The sequence below is a fragment of the Mustela nigripes genome, chromosome 2 (assembly GCF_022355385.1).
Source record: "Mustela nigripes isolate SB6536 chromosome 2, MUSNIG.SB6536, whole genome shotgun sequence".
Classification (NCBI taxonomy): Eukaryota; Metazoa; Chordata; class Mammalia; order Carnivora; family Mustelidae; genus Mustela; species Mustela nigripes.
In genome coordinates this window covers 15,172,217-15,187,284 of record NC_081558.1, presented here as the reverse complement: position 1 = coordinate 15,187,284, position 15,068 = coordinate 15,172,217, and the positions used below count along the sequence as shown (strand labels likewise).

The window sequence follows — 15,068 nt, the reverse complement described above, 5'->3', positions numbered from 1 at the left end:
AGTTGGTTAAGCGACTGACTTCGGCTCAGGTCAGGATCCTGGAGTTCCGGGATTGAGTACCGCATCGGGCTCCCTGCTTGGCAGGGAGTCTGCTTCTCCCTCTGACCCTCTCCCTTCTCATGTTCTCTCTCAAATAAATAAATAAAATCTTAAAAAAAAAAAAAAGGAAGTACAAACACATCAGTATCTCCTTTGAGTATTATAATTTTTTCACGAAAATAAAATTCTAACAGGGTTAACTTTGTCCATAGGGTATTAATTTACTCAGTTATGAACTGCCCTGTGGCCGGTTATGGGAACAGAATCTTCACAGCTGCAGAGGGAGAGAGTGCTGTTTCTGCCATGTTCCTATTAATAGTAATTAATAGCTCAAACCACTGCTTACAAGATAGCTGTTCTGGAAAAAAAAAATTAATGCTGAGTTCTAAATAACCAACCATTCCAGAATCAACTGACTTTGTTTTTTTAACAGTTATTATTTTAAAAACGATATAAGTTTCAGGGCATAGAAACTATTCCAAATAGCAGTGAAAGGTAATCCTCACCTAATCTCTCAGAGCTCAAACTTTGGGTAGCAGTAAAGAACATGAAAGGGAGTAAGGAAATAAGGGGAAAACCATGCCCTTTTTCTTAAAAGAATAAAACACCATCATAGGGGAAAACCATGCCCTTTTTCTTAAAAGAATAAAACACCATCATAGTGGCAAACTGTACTAGCTCAATACTTAGGGACTTGAAAAAGAGGTAGAATACTTTCCAAATTTATTCCATGAAAGTCTTTCCCTAGATACTCCTAACCTTCAGGGAAGGGTAAATATACAAGAATAAGATAGTTCCAATAAAAACAGGAATATCTGAAATCTAACAAATCTGTTTAATAGCCTCCAATGGCATAATAACATGAAACCTAGCCCTCTCTGCTACAATGACCAACACTCTCTTAGAGACTAGTCCAGCAGCCTCAACTCCATCCAACCTAAAAAGCGGATTGCTCTCTTCACTAATGGTTTCTCCTCCCTAAACATCAATTAACAGTTGTTTGGACATAGTTAACCCTGGTGGGTCTCTCTCCCCTGGACCCTACAAACCAGTGGCCCAGGCAAACTTATGAGACAGGTGTACACCTTAGTCCAGGGCTGGGATATGTAGGTAACCTGCTCAAACACAGACTTCCTGCTCTGAGCCTCAGCACCAGCAGTCTAGCGCAAACCATTTTCTTCATGGATAAGTGTTCATCTGGGACAAAGGTTGGCCCTTCCTCTTCCTGGCCCTCTGAGCAGATCTGACTCTCTTCCCACAAACTGGCATCATTTAAGGTTAAGTTTCTCTTGACCTCCTACTTCCTTTTTGGCCCCAAATTGCCTTCCAGCTTGAAAGGATCAGGAAAGATCTCTCTTACCCTGATAAAAGCCTTCTTCATGAACTATCTGTAGACATCAGCCCAGTTCTTGCCACATATCTCCTTATTTGTTGAATGAATGAGTAAGGATTCTTCATTTTCCCTTATTTCCAATGCCCTTTCATGAGACTGCTTCTAAGAGATGGCATGTTCTCAGATATCAGAAGGCTACTTAGCACTACCTCTGAATTGCTTCCACATGCACACTAAATATTTGGAAAAGCACCTCAGCCTACTGGTCAGAGAACACAGGTCACAAGTTGGGAAGGTGAGGCAGGAATGCAGTAAGGGAAACACAGGTGCTAACTTAACAAATGGCCCCTAAAGTAATGAGAGTCACAAGGGGAAGGAGGAGTAGTAGGTAGCCAGGATTTATCCAAAAAGCAAGAACTTCCTTTCTACCCTATATTCCCAGATGCCCAGCTGGAGTAGGCTCTGCCTCCATAAGTGGAAATACTCTTCCGAGTGTAACAGTCGGTGTTCCTTCATCCTTCCCTCCAGGAACTCTGCCTGCCCCATTGCCCCCAGCCAGATTCCCAGCGATTCTTTCTAGAGAAGCTATCACAACCTGAATGCCAGGGTTATTCACCATTGTGAAGTTTCTGGTGTCTGAAAAGGACTGAACTATGTCTGAAGAATTTTCCACATTCAATGCATTCGTAAGGCTTCTCACCAGTATGAATCCTGTAATGTTCACTAAGGTGTGCATACTTGCGGAAAGTTTTCTCACATTCACTACATTTATAGAGCTTCTCACCAGTGTGAGTTCTGTGATGTTCAGTAAGAGATGAACTATGGGCAAAGGCCTTCCCACATTCTTTACATTTATAGGGTTTCTCTCCAGTATGAATTCTCATATGCTGAGTGAGGCAGGTATTCTGATTAAAGCCCTTCCCACATTCATTGCATTTATAGGGTTTTTCTCCAGTGTGACTTCTCTGATGCCGAATAAGGCAAATGCTCTGAATGAAGGCCTTACCACATTCACTGCATTTGTAGGGTCTCTCTCCTGTATGAATTCTCTGATGCTTAGTGAGTGGGGTACTCTGAGTAAAAGCTTTGCCACATTCCTTACATTTATAGGGTTTTTCTCCAGTATGAATTCTCTGGTGTTTGATAAGGGATGGGCTCTGACAAAAGGCTTTGCCACACTCCTTACATTTATAAGGTTTCTCTCCAGTATGAATTCTCTGATGCTGAGAGAGGTTTGCCTTTGTTTGGAAAGTTTTCCCACATTCATCACATTTATGGGGTTTTTCCCCAGTGTGAATTCTCTGATGTTGTGTGAGATTTGAATGTTTGCGAAAAGAAGAGCCACATTCATTGCATAAATAAGGTTTCTCACCAGTGTGAATCCTCTGATGATGAATGAGGTGTGTGTTCTGATTGAATGCCTTCCCACATCTATTACATTTGTACGGTTTCTCTCCAGTGTGAATTCTCTGATGTTCAGTGAGATGTGAATGATTGCGGAAGGAATTCCCACATTCGTTACATTTATAAGGTTTCTCCCCAGTATGGATTCTCTGATGCTGAGTAAGAAATGATCGACATCGAAATGTTTTCCCACACTGCTCACACCCATATGGTTTTACTCCGGTGTGAATTCTTTGATGCTGAACGAGGAAGGAACTGCGACTAAAGGCTTTCCCACATTCCTCACATGCATAGGGTCTCTCTCCAGTATGAGTCCTCTGATGTTGGGTAAGGGATGAGCTCTGAGTAAAAGTTTTTCCACATTCATTACATTCCCAAGACTTTTTCTGAGTAGAGAGAGCTGGGCATTTACTTTGGTCTGAAATCTCATCAGTGTGTATACTACTTGTCTCCCACTGATGTAGGCTCTCTTCTGTAGAAACCCTGAGATGTGTAACAAAGCTGGAGGTCAAGAGCAAGCTTCTCTCAAAATCATATTCTTGGCTAATTGTTTCAGGAGATGCTTCCTTGTGGATGAAAGTTATTTCCCCAAAACCTCCTTCCTGGAAAAGGCATGGTCTGGGAACCTCTCCAGAAGTGCTTTCCTTCATGCTTTCGCATGTGTATTTTTTTTCAAATACAGAATCCTGGTTTGCATCCTCTGGTAATCTCTTTGCTACTCTCCCTGATGAATCAATTTCAGAGACATCCTCCTCTTGAACAGATTTTTCCATCAAACCTGAAAGAAAACATCAGAGTGGGTATTTCTTAAATAGGACAGAATGGAAGCCCCTGAGGTTGCAGGGGCCTAACTCTAACATATGTCAATACTGGCATATAAACAAGGCCCAATAAAAGTAAGCAGAGCACATAACTCAATTACAAGTGGTAGAAGAGATCTGTATCAGGGTGGAGTTCTCCATTAATAAGAAACCCCATGGAATGGGCACTTACAGACATTTAGGAAGCCACAGAACCAGAGACAATACAAAGGGAAAATAACAAACAGCAGAAAGCTAGGATTAGGTCAAAAGAAGAAACATGGGTTGTTTGTATTCAGAGTGGACAGTGGGAGAATGAATGTAAAAGCAAATTTTGGAAAGGAGACAAAATGAATATTGGGAAAAGTTGGCCCCCAGAGATGCTCATCCACATATGCCCTCCAACATCCCTAAAAGGAGGATAATTCTATTTCCTGAGTTTCAATCAGTTTCTCTTATAAAATTTCCAAAGCCCTGCTATTTCTCCCACTGGTTTTTCCTTACTCACTCACCTGGACAAACCTCTCTTCCAACCGCTCTCTCTTCAGCTCCTTGCATATTCAACATCCACAAACCTTCTCTTTGTTTTGACTGGAAAACACTTCAGAGTTGGAAAACTGGGAGCCCTGCTCATAGGGGGGAAAAAAGGTGGGGAAGGGGATATCACTGTCCCAGTAAACAGGAAAAGGACAAAGAATTGTTGCCTAGGGATACTATCTAATAATTCACACAAAATCTGTTCAGATAGCAGTGTGACCGCACGGTTGGTTTCCAGCCTTCTACCTTCACAAATTCCATTTGTCAGCTGTGTAAAAAGTGATAGCCAGAGTGATACATCAGCAAACACTCAAGTGCTGGATGGATAAATCAGAATGCTATTTATAAAGATAAAGCTACCTATCAAGTAGATAGAAGTATTCATGTCTTTATACAACAATCAATATGAAAGGCCAATGAATATAATCAAAAGTTGCATTGGTAGGGATATATGGGTGGCTCAGTTGGTTAAGCATCCGCCTCTTGGTTTTGGCTCAGGTCATGGTCCTTGGGTCCTGGGATCAAGCCCTGCATCAGGCTCCCTGCTAAGCATGGAATCTGCGTCTCTCTCTCCCTCTGCCCCTCCCATTTTTACTCTCTCTCTCTCAAATAAATAAAATCTTAAAAAAAAAAAAAAAAAGCTGCATGGGGAAGTGGACTCATAGCAAGGCTAATGCAGTAAGTTTGGTCCACCCATCTTCACTATCTGCCAAGGAGCTGGACAGTAGTTAGGGCACTCTATTTGTACAACTTAGAGATACACTGACTGCCCATTCTTCTAGATGTCAGATCAACTAAACAATTTTTCTTTAAGCACAGCTCAACATTAAAAGTGTAGGCTGCAGTTTAAAAAAGAAAAAGGAGGTGCCCGGATGGCTCAGGCAGTTAAGCATCCGAATCCTGATCTCAGCTCAGGTCTTGATCTCAGGGTCATGAGTTCAAGCCCCACATTGGGCTCCATGCTAGGTGTGGAACCTCCTTAAAAAACAAAACAAAACAAAAAACACTTATACTGTGAAGTAATTTTTGACTTACAAGAAAGTTACAAAAAATAGTACAGAGTTTCTGAAGTTTGGAAATCACAACTGTTCATCCAAAAATGTCTCTCCATATAACCCTGAATTGAGAAGCAGAATCAGCAGCATTATTTCAAGGAAAAAGGAAGACAGAAAGATGATTTTACCAAAATTAACAGCTCAGAAGGCAGTTAGAATGGCATGAGTCTGCTGAAGTACATACGTAATAAGGCTGGTACAGCTTCTCATCAAAGTCTGCGCCTCTGTGTTGAGTTTTAAAGGTTTAGGAGGATCCTATCTGGGAGGCTCCCGGGTGGCTGAGTGGGTTAAGCATCCAACTCGATTTCAATTCAGATCATGATCTAAGGGGTGTGGGATGGAGTCCCGCATCCAGCCCCAAGTGGAGGCTGCTTAAGATCCTCTGTCTCTGGGGCGCCTGGGTGGCTCGGTGGGTTAAAGCCTCTGCCTTTGGCTCAGGTCATGATCCTAGGGTCCCGGGATCGAGCCCCACATCCAGCTATCTGCTCAGCGGGGAGCCTGCTTCCATTCCTCTCTCTGTCTGCCTCTCTGCCTACTTGTGATCTCTGTCAAATAAATAAATAAATAAAATCTTAGAAAAAAAAAATCCTCTGCCTCTGTCTCCCTTTGCCCCTCCCCCATCTCTAAGCATAAAAAGAACCCATCACACAATCCTACAGAAAACCATTTAGTAGAGTAGGGTTTCAGTATAATCAGAGTTAGCGGACAAAGTCAGACACGCCCCCACCTGCCTAGAACTTACATTACAGTTGGACAATGACATTAAAGTGTAGTTACAATTATGGAAATTATAAAAGCGGAAATATGGGATGCGGGAATGTAAAGAAAAGGGGACCTAATGTAGTCTCAGCAAAAAAGCCTTCCTGGAAAAAAAGGTAAATAGGAAACAGGTGAAGATAGAAAAGAATAGACCAGAGATATGAAACAATATACAAAAGAAAACAAGCTCAGTACTTTGGAAAAATGAAAAAGATCCAGTTAGACAAAGTATTAAGCACCAAAAATAAGACATGGAGACTGAAGCAAGCAAAAGCCAGATCAAATACAACCTGTGAACTATTTTAAGTGAGTAGAAAGCCACAAAAGGAATATGAAAAGGTTTGGGAGAAAAAGAGACATGAGCACATCTGCTGTTAACAAAAAAACACATCCTTCTGCCCATAGCAAAGAGGGAAACTGTATGAACAGTGGAAGGTGGGGAGGCAAGGTGAAGGCTAGAAGGCCTCGCTGGGAGGTTGTTTCAGCAGTGCAGTAAGTAGACTGGACCAACTAAGAGACAGAATCCACAGGATTGGATGAATATTGGGTAGAAGTGTGAGGGAATGGGAGAAGTCAAGATAATTTGCTGGTTTGGGGCTTGAGTGATGACAGCAACCTTTAGAGAATGGGAACACTGGTTGAGAGAGAAAGAAGATACATTTAGTTTTCAAATATCCAAAGAGAAAGTAGGCATACACAACTGGAATAGAAGACAGAAGTGTCATGAAGAGAGTAACTACCATTCTGGAGGGAACAGATAAAAACATCAAAGGAGTGTGGCTAGGAAAACCTCAACAACAACTTTATATATTAAAAGGAAATTTAATTCTGGCTTTTGATTTTAGAGATTCCTAATCCCCTGAGAGAAATAAAAGAATTTAATATGTGATAAAATTGGCATCCCTAGTCATAAAATATTAAGTATTTATAAATTATGTTGGAACTGTTGCTTAACTACCTGGAAAAAACACTTAGTGAGAGTCCTACCTCATACCACATACCAAAATAAATCTAAACTAGTTAAAGGTTTAAATATAAAAAATGAAATCACAAAATAAAATACTAAGAAATAATTGACTTTAGGGATAGGATAGGCTTTTCTAAGCAACATATAAAAAAACACAAACCACAAAGGACAAAACTGGATAAATCTGGTCACAGAAAGACAACAATCTCTCTATCCAAAATACAAATAAAATTAAATGACATACAATCTAGGAAAAGTATTTTTGATTTATACATCAAGGAGTAAGTAGATGCACCTAATGGATAAAAGACTTCTTATTAAAGAGTAAGGAAAGGGGCACCTGGGTGGCTTAGGAAAGGGGAACCTGGGTGGCTTAATCAGTTAACTGTCTGCCTTTGGCTCAGGTCGTGATGCCAGAGTCCTGGGATGGAACCCCACGTCAGGCTCCCTGCTCAGTGGGGAGTCTGCTTCTCCCTCTTACTCTGCCTGCTGCTCCACCTGCTTGTGTACTCACTCACTCTGTCTCTCAAATAAATAAATAAATAAAATCTTTGAAAAATAAAATGAAGAGTAAGGAAAAAAGAAAAACTCATAAAAGAATGAGACATACAATGTATACAGCAAAATTACAAAAGGCCAATAAACATAAAAACAAAGTTCCATCTTGGTGGTAATCAAAGAAATGGAAACCAAAAGAATAAAGAATCTATTTTTATATCAAATTAGAAATTTTCTTTTAAGTGTTAAAAGTCAACACTGACAAAGGTATGGGGAAAGAGAGCTTCTCATACACAAGCAGTGGGAATGTAAACTAGTACCATCCTTCTAGAGATAATTTGGCAATATACATCAGGCTTTAAAATTGTAGGTTGAGTTGTAGTTGGAATCCTGGGATCATCATTTTGTAAGTATAGGAACTCAGAAAAGAATACTAAGTATATACAACACCTAGATGTATCTCAGAAGATTCTCAAAATCATCATGATGCCTATAAAATGCCTATATTCTTTGATCTAGTAATTCTATTATTAGAACTTTTTCATAAAGAAGCAACTTCCCAGGGTATCTGGGTGGCTCAGTCAGTTAAGTGTCTGACTTTTGATCTCAGCTTGAATCTTGATCTCAAGGCCCTGAGTACAAACCGCAGACTGGGCTCCATGCTGACTGTGGAGCCTACTTAAAAAAAAAAGAAAGAAAAGAAAAAGTCATTTCCCACAGAAGAAAAAAGCTGAACTCCTTTGTTACCTGTAAAAAAATTACCCTGCATGTTGCTGGAAAACACAATCTTCCTACCAGTGGACACTGAGGCTTAGGAAATTATGGTACTTCCTCTTGGTGGAAATTATACAGGCATTAAGATAACTAAAAATGAAAATAGGTGATCATTTGGAAAAATACTTATCTCTATGTAAATGAAAAGAAAATGAAGGACTTCAAGTACATCATATATATGTTTGTTAAAGCATGCTTTCTTTTTTTTATGCTTTCTTTTTTAAAAACTAACTCTAATCTCAAGAATATGTATCAAATTGTTGACCATGACCATCTCTGAAGAAAAGGATTATGGCAAACTTTTATGTTAGGGCCTATCTTTGTGTAATGTTTCAAAGTTTTCCTGTAGGAATAAACAGCTTCTGTAATCAGATTTTTTTTTTAAGTGAAAAAATATGATCAGAGATGAACACAGAAATGTATGTACAAAGATCACACTGTTACTATAATTGTAAAATAAGCAAATAAATATTGATAGCACAGCAATATGATAGCTTTTGTAACTATTAAAAATCATGCTTTCAAAAAATATTCATTAGAAAATACAGTATGTTAAAGCAGGAGAATACAAAATCAAAAATCAAAAACACAAGACACAAATGTTGAAGACTATGTGGAGGAAAAGGAACACTTATGCACTGTTGATGGGAATGCCAACTGATGCAGTCACTGTAGAAACAGTGTGGAGGTTCCTCAAAATGTTAAGAATAGAACTACCTTACCACCCGATAATCACATTACTGTGTATTTACCCAAAAAACACAAAAATACTAATTCAAAGGGATACATGCACCCGTTTACTACGGCATTATTTACAATAACCAAATTGTGGAAACAGCCTGTGTCCATCAACAGATGAATGGATAAAGTAGATGTGATATACACACACAATGAAATATTATTCAGCCATAAAAATGAATGAAACCTTGCCATTTGTAAAACATGGATGGAGCTAGAAAGTATAATGTTAAGTGAAGTAAGTCAGGGAAAGACAAACACCATATGATTTCACTCAGATGTGGGATTTAAGAAATCAATGTGGGATTAAGAAAAAAGGAACAGGGCGCCTGGGTGGCTCAGTGGGTTGAGCCGCTGCCTTCGGCTCAGGTCATGATCTCGGGGTCCTGGAATCGAGTCCCGCATCGGGCTCTCTGCTCGGCGGGGAGCCTGCTTCCCTCTCTCTCTCTCTGCCTGCCTCTCCATCTACTTGTGATTTCTCTCTGTCAAATAAATAAATAAAATCTTAAAAAAAAAAAAAGAAAAAAGGAACAAGCAAAAAAAGAGAGAGAGAGAGAGCGCTAAAGCAAGAAACAGACTCTTAACTACAGAGAACTTATGGTTACCAGAGAACTGATGGTTACCAGAGGGGAGGGGATGGGGGGGAATGGGTAAAAGAGGTGAGGGGAATTATAGTGTACACTTGCGATGATCACTGAGTCATGCAGAGAATTGCTGAAATCACTATATCGTACACCTGAAACGAATATAATATTGAATGCTAACAATACCGGAATCATAAATAAAAAGGAACAAGTGAAAATTATGTAAATTTGATTTTGGAAAATTTATTTAAATGCCTGCTTGGTTTTGATGTAAATTCTGGTTGAGACTCACTCTCCTGGTCTCCTGGTATCATGAAGTCAAGGGACTTGTACGTCTTGTTTGCAAAATTTCCAATGCTATCAAAATGTCTGGTTCTCAATGCTTACAGAGGAAGACTGATTCTCAATGATTACTGCTCTGGGACGGGATGAGGCTGGAGCAGAGAGGAGGAATCTGGAATCTTCACAAAACTTTTGTGTATGGGCACTGGAGGACCTTCTAGTCAATGAATGTACAGAGAAATGAAGCACGTAATTCTCAGGGCTCCTGCCTTAGTTTGTGAATGAAACTAATAATCTAAAGTTCCCAAAGGCACACCTTTTAACTCTGCTACAGTGATGGCTCATGTACATATTAAGAGCCCTCAAAAACTTGGACCTCGGGGCGCCTGGGTGGCTCAGTGGGTTAAAACCTCTGCCTTCAGCTAGGGTCATGATCCCAGGGTCCTGGGATCGAGCCCCACATCGGGCTCTCTGCTCAACGGGGAGCCTGCTTCCTCCTCTCTCTCTGCCTGCCTCTCTGCCTACTTGTGATCTTTGTCTGTCAAATAAATAAATAAAATCTTTAAAAAAAAAAAACAAAACTTGGACCTCACTAACTAACTGGAAAAATCTGTCTTAATATGTAGATGTAATGGTTGTTAATATAAGAGCTATACTCTGGAAAAACAGACCTTAAAAAGATCATTTTGGTGAGCTGCACAATTAACACTCAGCCTTGCAGTGTGAAGCAAGAGGATGAATGTATTTCTTGGGATCTTTTACATCCTTAACACAAGAGGTAGTTTTGTGGGAGGATTTGCTTCTTTAAACATCCTTTTAATGAAAGAATTACACCTTTTCCTTCTCTTAGAGTTCCTTAGCTTTAAAAAAAAAAATGCTTTCAAAGAATATCGATGAGAAAATACAAGATGTTAAAACAGAATATAAAACACTAAAATAAAAAATATGCATACATACATCAGCACTAAGCAAACATTCAATAAACAGGAACTATTATTAATACACGGATATACTGGGGTGCCTGGGAGGCTCAGTGGGTTAAAGCCTCTGCCTTCAGCTCATGTCATGATCCCAGGGTCTGGGATCAAGCCCCACATAGGGCTCTCTGCTGCACAGGGAGCCTGTTCCTCCTCTCTCTCTGCCTGCCTCTCTGCCTACTTGTGATCTCTGTCTGCCAAATAAATAAGATCTTTGAAAAAAAAATACATGGATATATACAAGACACAAAGAACAGAAGAAATCCACCAAAATGTTAACATATGGATGACTAGAACATTTAATGGGTTACTTTTTCCTTTGTCCTTTATACTTGTCTATATATTTCACTTTCCCTAAAAATAAACATGTATTACTTTTATTTTTTTTTAAGATTTTTTATTTATTTATTTGACAGAGAGAGATCACAAGTAGGCAGAGAGGCAGGCAGAGAGAGAGAGGAGGAAGCAGGCTCCCTGCTGAGCAGAGAGCCCGATGTGGGACTCAATCCCAGGACCCTGAGATCATGACCTGAGCCGAAGACAGCGGCTTAACCCACTGAGCCACCCAGGCGCCCAACATGTATTACTTTTATAATTAAGGACATAAACATGTAAAAAATGACAGTCCTTGCTCATGAGTTTCAGCAACAACAACAGAAAAACAAATAAAACAAAAAATACTAGATCCAATGAACATGGATCTTAATTAATTAAGAGCTTATTCAAGTAAGATTAAAGTGAACTAAAATGGGAGTCAGGAAACTGCTCTGCCATAGCCCATGTGAATGGACCATGTACATGACTAGCTATCTGGCTCAAAAAGCTGACAAATTTAAAAATATCCTAATTGGGGTGGAGAGAGTATCCATGAGTCCTTTTAGCTTTAACATTCTGTTGACTCCTTAACTAATGAGTTAATTCATGTAAAGCATTTATAAAGATATCTGCCCCATGGCAGGAATTCCACAGGGGTCAGGCATTATTATGTTTGATACTAAAATCTATGGAGAAGAAAAGACATATTGGTGACAACCCTCTCCTTCAACTGTGGATTATCTGAGCTGTTAGCAGTTTGTGTCAAACTGGAAACTTTTTCTGTAATGGGCTAAAAAATAAATAATTTAGGCTTCATGGGCTATATGGTCTCTGTCACAAAAATTCAACTTTGCCTTTGTAGTTTGAAAACAACTAGACAATACGTACACAAATGAACTTGGCTGCGTTTTAGTAAGACTTTTTTTTTTTTTTTTTTTTAACAAAAACAGGTGACAGACCAAATTTGGCCTGTGGACCATAGTGTACTGACTCTTAGTCTATAAATTCCCCAAAGAGGAAGGCACAGAGGAAGGTTTTTCCACCAATGCCTAGTGTAGAATAATCTGATTGTCAGTGATTTTAAGAAGATAAAAGGAGGGGCGCCTGGGTGGCTCAGTAGTTTGGGCTGCTGCCTTCGGCTCGGGTCATGATCTCAGGGTCCTGGGATCGAGCCCTGCATCGGGCTCTCTGCTCCGCAGGAAGCCTGCTTCTCTCTCTCTCTCTCTCTCTCTCTCTCTCTTTCTCTGCCTGCTTCTCTGCCTACTTGTGATCTCTGTCTGTCAAATAAATAAATAAAATCTTTAAAAAAAAAAAAAAAAGAAGATAAAAGGATCTGTCCGAATCCAGGTTTAGGAGAGAGATAGGTATTATGGTGAAGGGTAAAAGCAAAAAAGGAAACTTGTTAATAGTTTAATCCTGTTAAGATTAACAGGGACCTAGCTCTCTTCTCTTACCTTGTAAACGCTTTCTCCTCCCTGCCACCTCCTCACCTCTCGATAATGAGCTAAAGAATTGTAGACAAGCCACGTGGGATATTTCACGAATTTGATAACACAATTCCTTCAATAAGACCACCTTCAAACGTGCACTTCTCTGAAGCCCTTCTTGGGTTTGTGGGTTGGCCAAAAGTACATACTCATCCAGGCCGCAGCAGCGCACTAGATCTCCCTCTTCTGCAGCCTTGGGTCACTAAGTGGCCATGCCTCCTTAGACAGTCATCTATTCTCTCCGTACCTCAATATCCTCATTAAAAACTACAGATAATAGTGGTGCGGGTTAAATAGATGAGCCCAACTGCTTCGAACAGGGCTCTTTTGCACTAAGTTTAAATTATCACAAAAATCTTCTTACGTACATATCTATCTTCTTCCACTGCTACACTGGACGCATCTTCCCTTTTGGCAGGCTCCAACGTCATTCATTCTGTAGCCCCGCCCCCGAGCTCTGAGTACTCTTTGGCAAGTTTCGCATAGTAAAATTCCGTTGCAAAACAATCACGTTTCCGTACGTGCTATCCCAGACATGCTGTCAACTGAGATTTGTAAAGAAAGGCAGGACTAGACAGTCCAGCTTTAGAAATGAAGCAACAGCCTCTGTGTCCTCAGGAATTCTATAACTCAAGAGACTCGAGACTCGCCACCTAGTGCGCTCTACACTACTGCCGGGTCCTAGTACGACGGTCCCTTAAAAAGTTTCTGAGCAGCAGGACTAATGGCGGGGGAGCAGGTGGTATCCACACCGAGAACTCTGAGCCCCGAGACTTCGTTTCCGAACACGGGTCCTGGCTCTTGGTCATCTATCCATCACTCAGTCATCACTCATTCGTTCATTCCCGCCACCATCTTCTTAGAGGCCAGCTCTGTGCCGGGCCCTATGCGGCAGCCGCTGGGAGTTCTGGGCCGCAGGCGCAGACAGCACTCCGAGGGAGCGCGGCGCCGGGGCAGGCTTCCTACAGAAGCCTCCCGCCAGCCGTCCCAGCCGAAGGCGCCTGGAGCCACTCCTTTCCCCTCCCTGAGGCCCCGCCCGCTCACCGTGAGGTCCGGGGGCTCCCCGCGGGGTGGCGACTAAGGTCCCACAGGTGCGCGCAGGCCCAGGGCACGGGCTTACCCTCCCCCCAAGCCGGAAAAGCAGTGGCGCGGCCGGTAGTGCGTCACCAGCGGCTCCTCGCCTCTCGTCTCGCGCATCCTTCCGCCGCTTCTCTAGGAAGCGGGTGGAGAGTCTCGTTGGGGTCCTCAAGGAAGGTCGATGCCGGGGGACCTGGTTTCCCTCCAAACCCACCCAGCCAAGGGCCTGAGGGCCCATTAAACACTACCTTGGCTCGGAACTCGGTGACCACCTCATCCCTAAGGAAAACTGTAGTTGGGGTGGGCGTTAGGGTTGGAGAGACTGCTGAGTAGGAGTCGGAATCGGCTCTTATCGAGGCACTAGTGTATTCCATCTGCTAAAGGATAGCCGCTGATTAAGAATCTTGAGGGATCGGGGCACCTGGGTGGCTCAGTGGGTTAAGCCGCTGCCTTCGGCTCAGGTCATGATCTCAAGGTCCTGGGATCGAGTCCCACGTCGGGCTCTCTGATCAGCGGGGAGCCAGCTTCCTCCTCTCTCTCTCTCTCCCTCTCTGCCTACTTGTGATCTCTCTGTCAAATAAATAAATAAAATCTTAAAAAAAAAAAAAAAAGAATCTTGAGGGATCCACTATTTAGTGGGAATAATGGGCAAATTCCCGTTCTAGGGCCCCACACACTGACCTTACCGGGCAATATCTCTTATTCTGCTATTACTCACATTCCATCCTAAGTGAATTCCCATTGGCCCTCTGAAATCTCTTGTTTGTTCTTGACACTGGATCTTCTTTCCAGGATTTGCCCTTCTGGAATATTCTCCCTCCCTTTTACCTACTGTCTGCCACGCTGGCCATTCAGGTCATACTGGTTCTTCAAGACCCAGGGCCAATCTTTACTTGACCTTCGCTAGTGTTTACTCTCACTGTCACCCCTACAAGTAATTCCAGCTCTAGCTGGTCTCCTAAATACACACACTTGTCCACTTTCAAACATTATTAGAGAGCAATACGTGTAATATTCCACCCAAGGGTGACTGTAAAGGACCCAATTTATCTCTATACAACTCTAAGCAAATACATACCCCAGTGTTTAGCAGTGTTGGGCAAAGTGTTGAATCTGTTAATTGAATACAAAAGTAAAGTTAAGATATTTGCATTTTTGAGAAATTGAAAAATATGTCAGTAATACCATCCAGGAAACAAGTTTCTGAACATCCAAAAGGAAGGGCCATCTAGCTCACCTGTTTATACATCTGCTGTATCCTTCAGTACAATATAAGCTTTATGAAGGTGAGGACCTTCTTTCTCTTATTCACAATGACCACATCTAGGACAGTGGCTGACGTATAGTAGGCGCTCAGTAGATATTTCGTGAATGACTGACTAAACCACCAAAATTAGAATTTGTCCTTGAGCTGAGGAATTACAATCCCATTACTGATACTG

General features: G+C 41.4%; 1 protein-coding gene across 6 annotated transcripts; it reads right to left on the bottom strand.

Annotated features, from left to right (window-relative positions):
• Positions 1 to 860: 860 nt before the first annotated feature.
• ZNF502 (zinc finger protein 502) lies at positions 861 to 13,679 on the bottom strand. Of its 6 annotated transcripts, none has more exons than XM_059389536.1 (3): positions 12,517 to 13,679; positions 4,089 to 4,202; positions 861 to 3,554 (listed from the first exon to the last, which is right to left on the bottom strand). In XM_059389536.1, exons 2-3 carry the CDS (start codon positions 4,141 to 4,143, stop codon positions 1,981 to 1,983), a joined length of 1,629 nt encoding a protein of 542 aa, XP_059245519.1. In that variant the 5' UTR covers positions 4,144 to 4,202; positions 12,517 to 13,679; the 3' UTR covers positions 861 to 1,980. The 6 variants fall into 6 exon arrangements, with proteins under 6 accessions (XP_059245519.1, XP_059245520.1, XP_059245518.1 ...); XM_059389537.1 differs by having other exon boundaries at positions 12,918 to 13,679; XM_059389535.1 differs by having other exon boundaries at positions 13,594 to 13,679.
• Between the last annotated feature and the right edge of the window lie 1,389 nt (positions 13,680 to 15,068).

Coding starts and splice junctions, on each gene's coding strand:
- ZNF502 (XM_059389536.1), bottom strand. CDS start 4,143: ATGTTGAATATGCAAGGAGCTGAAGAGAGAGCGGTTGGAAGAGAGGTT. Junction 3,555..4,088: donor TGGAAGAGAGGTTTGTCCAG/GTGAGTGAGTAA, acceptor GTTTTCTTTCAG/GTTTGATGGAAAAATCTGTT.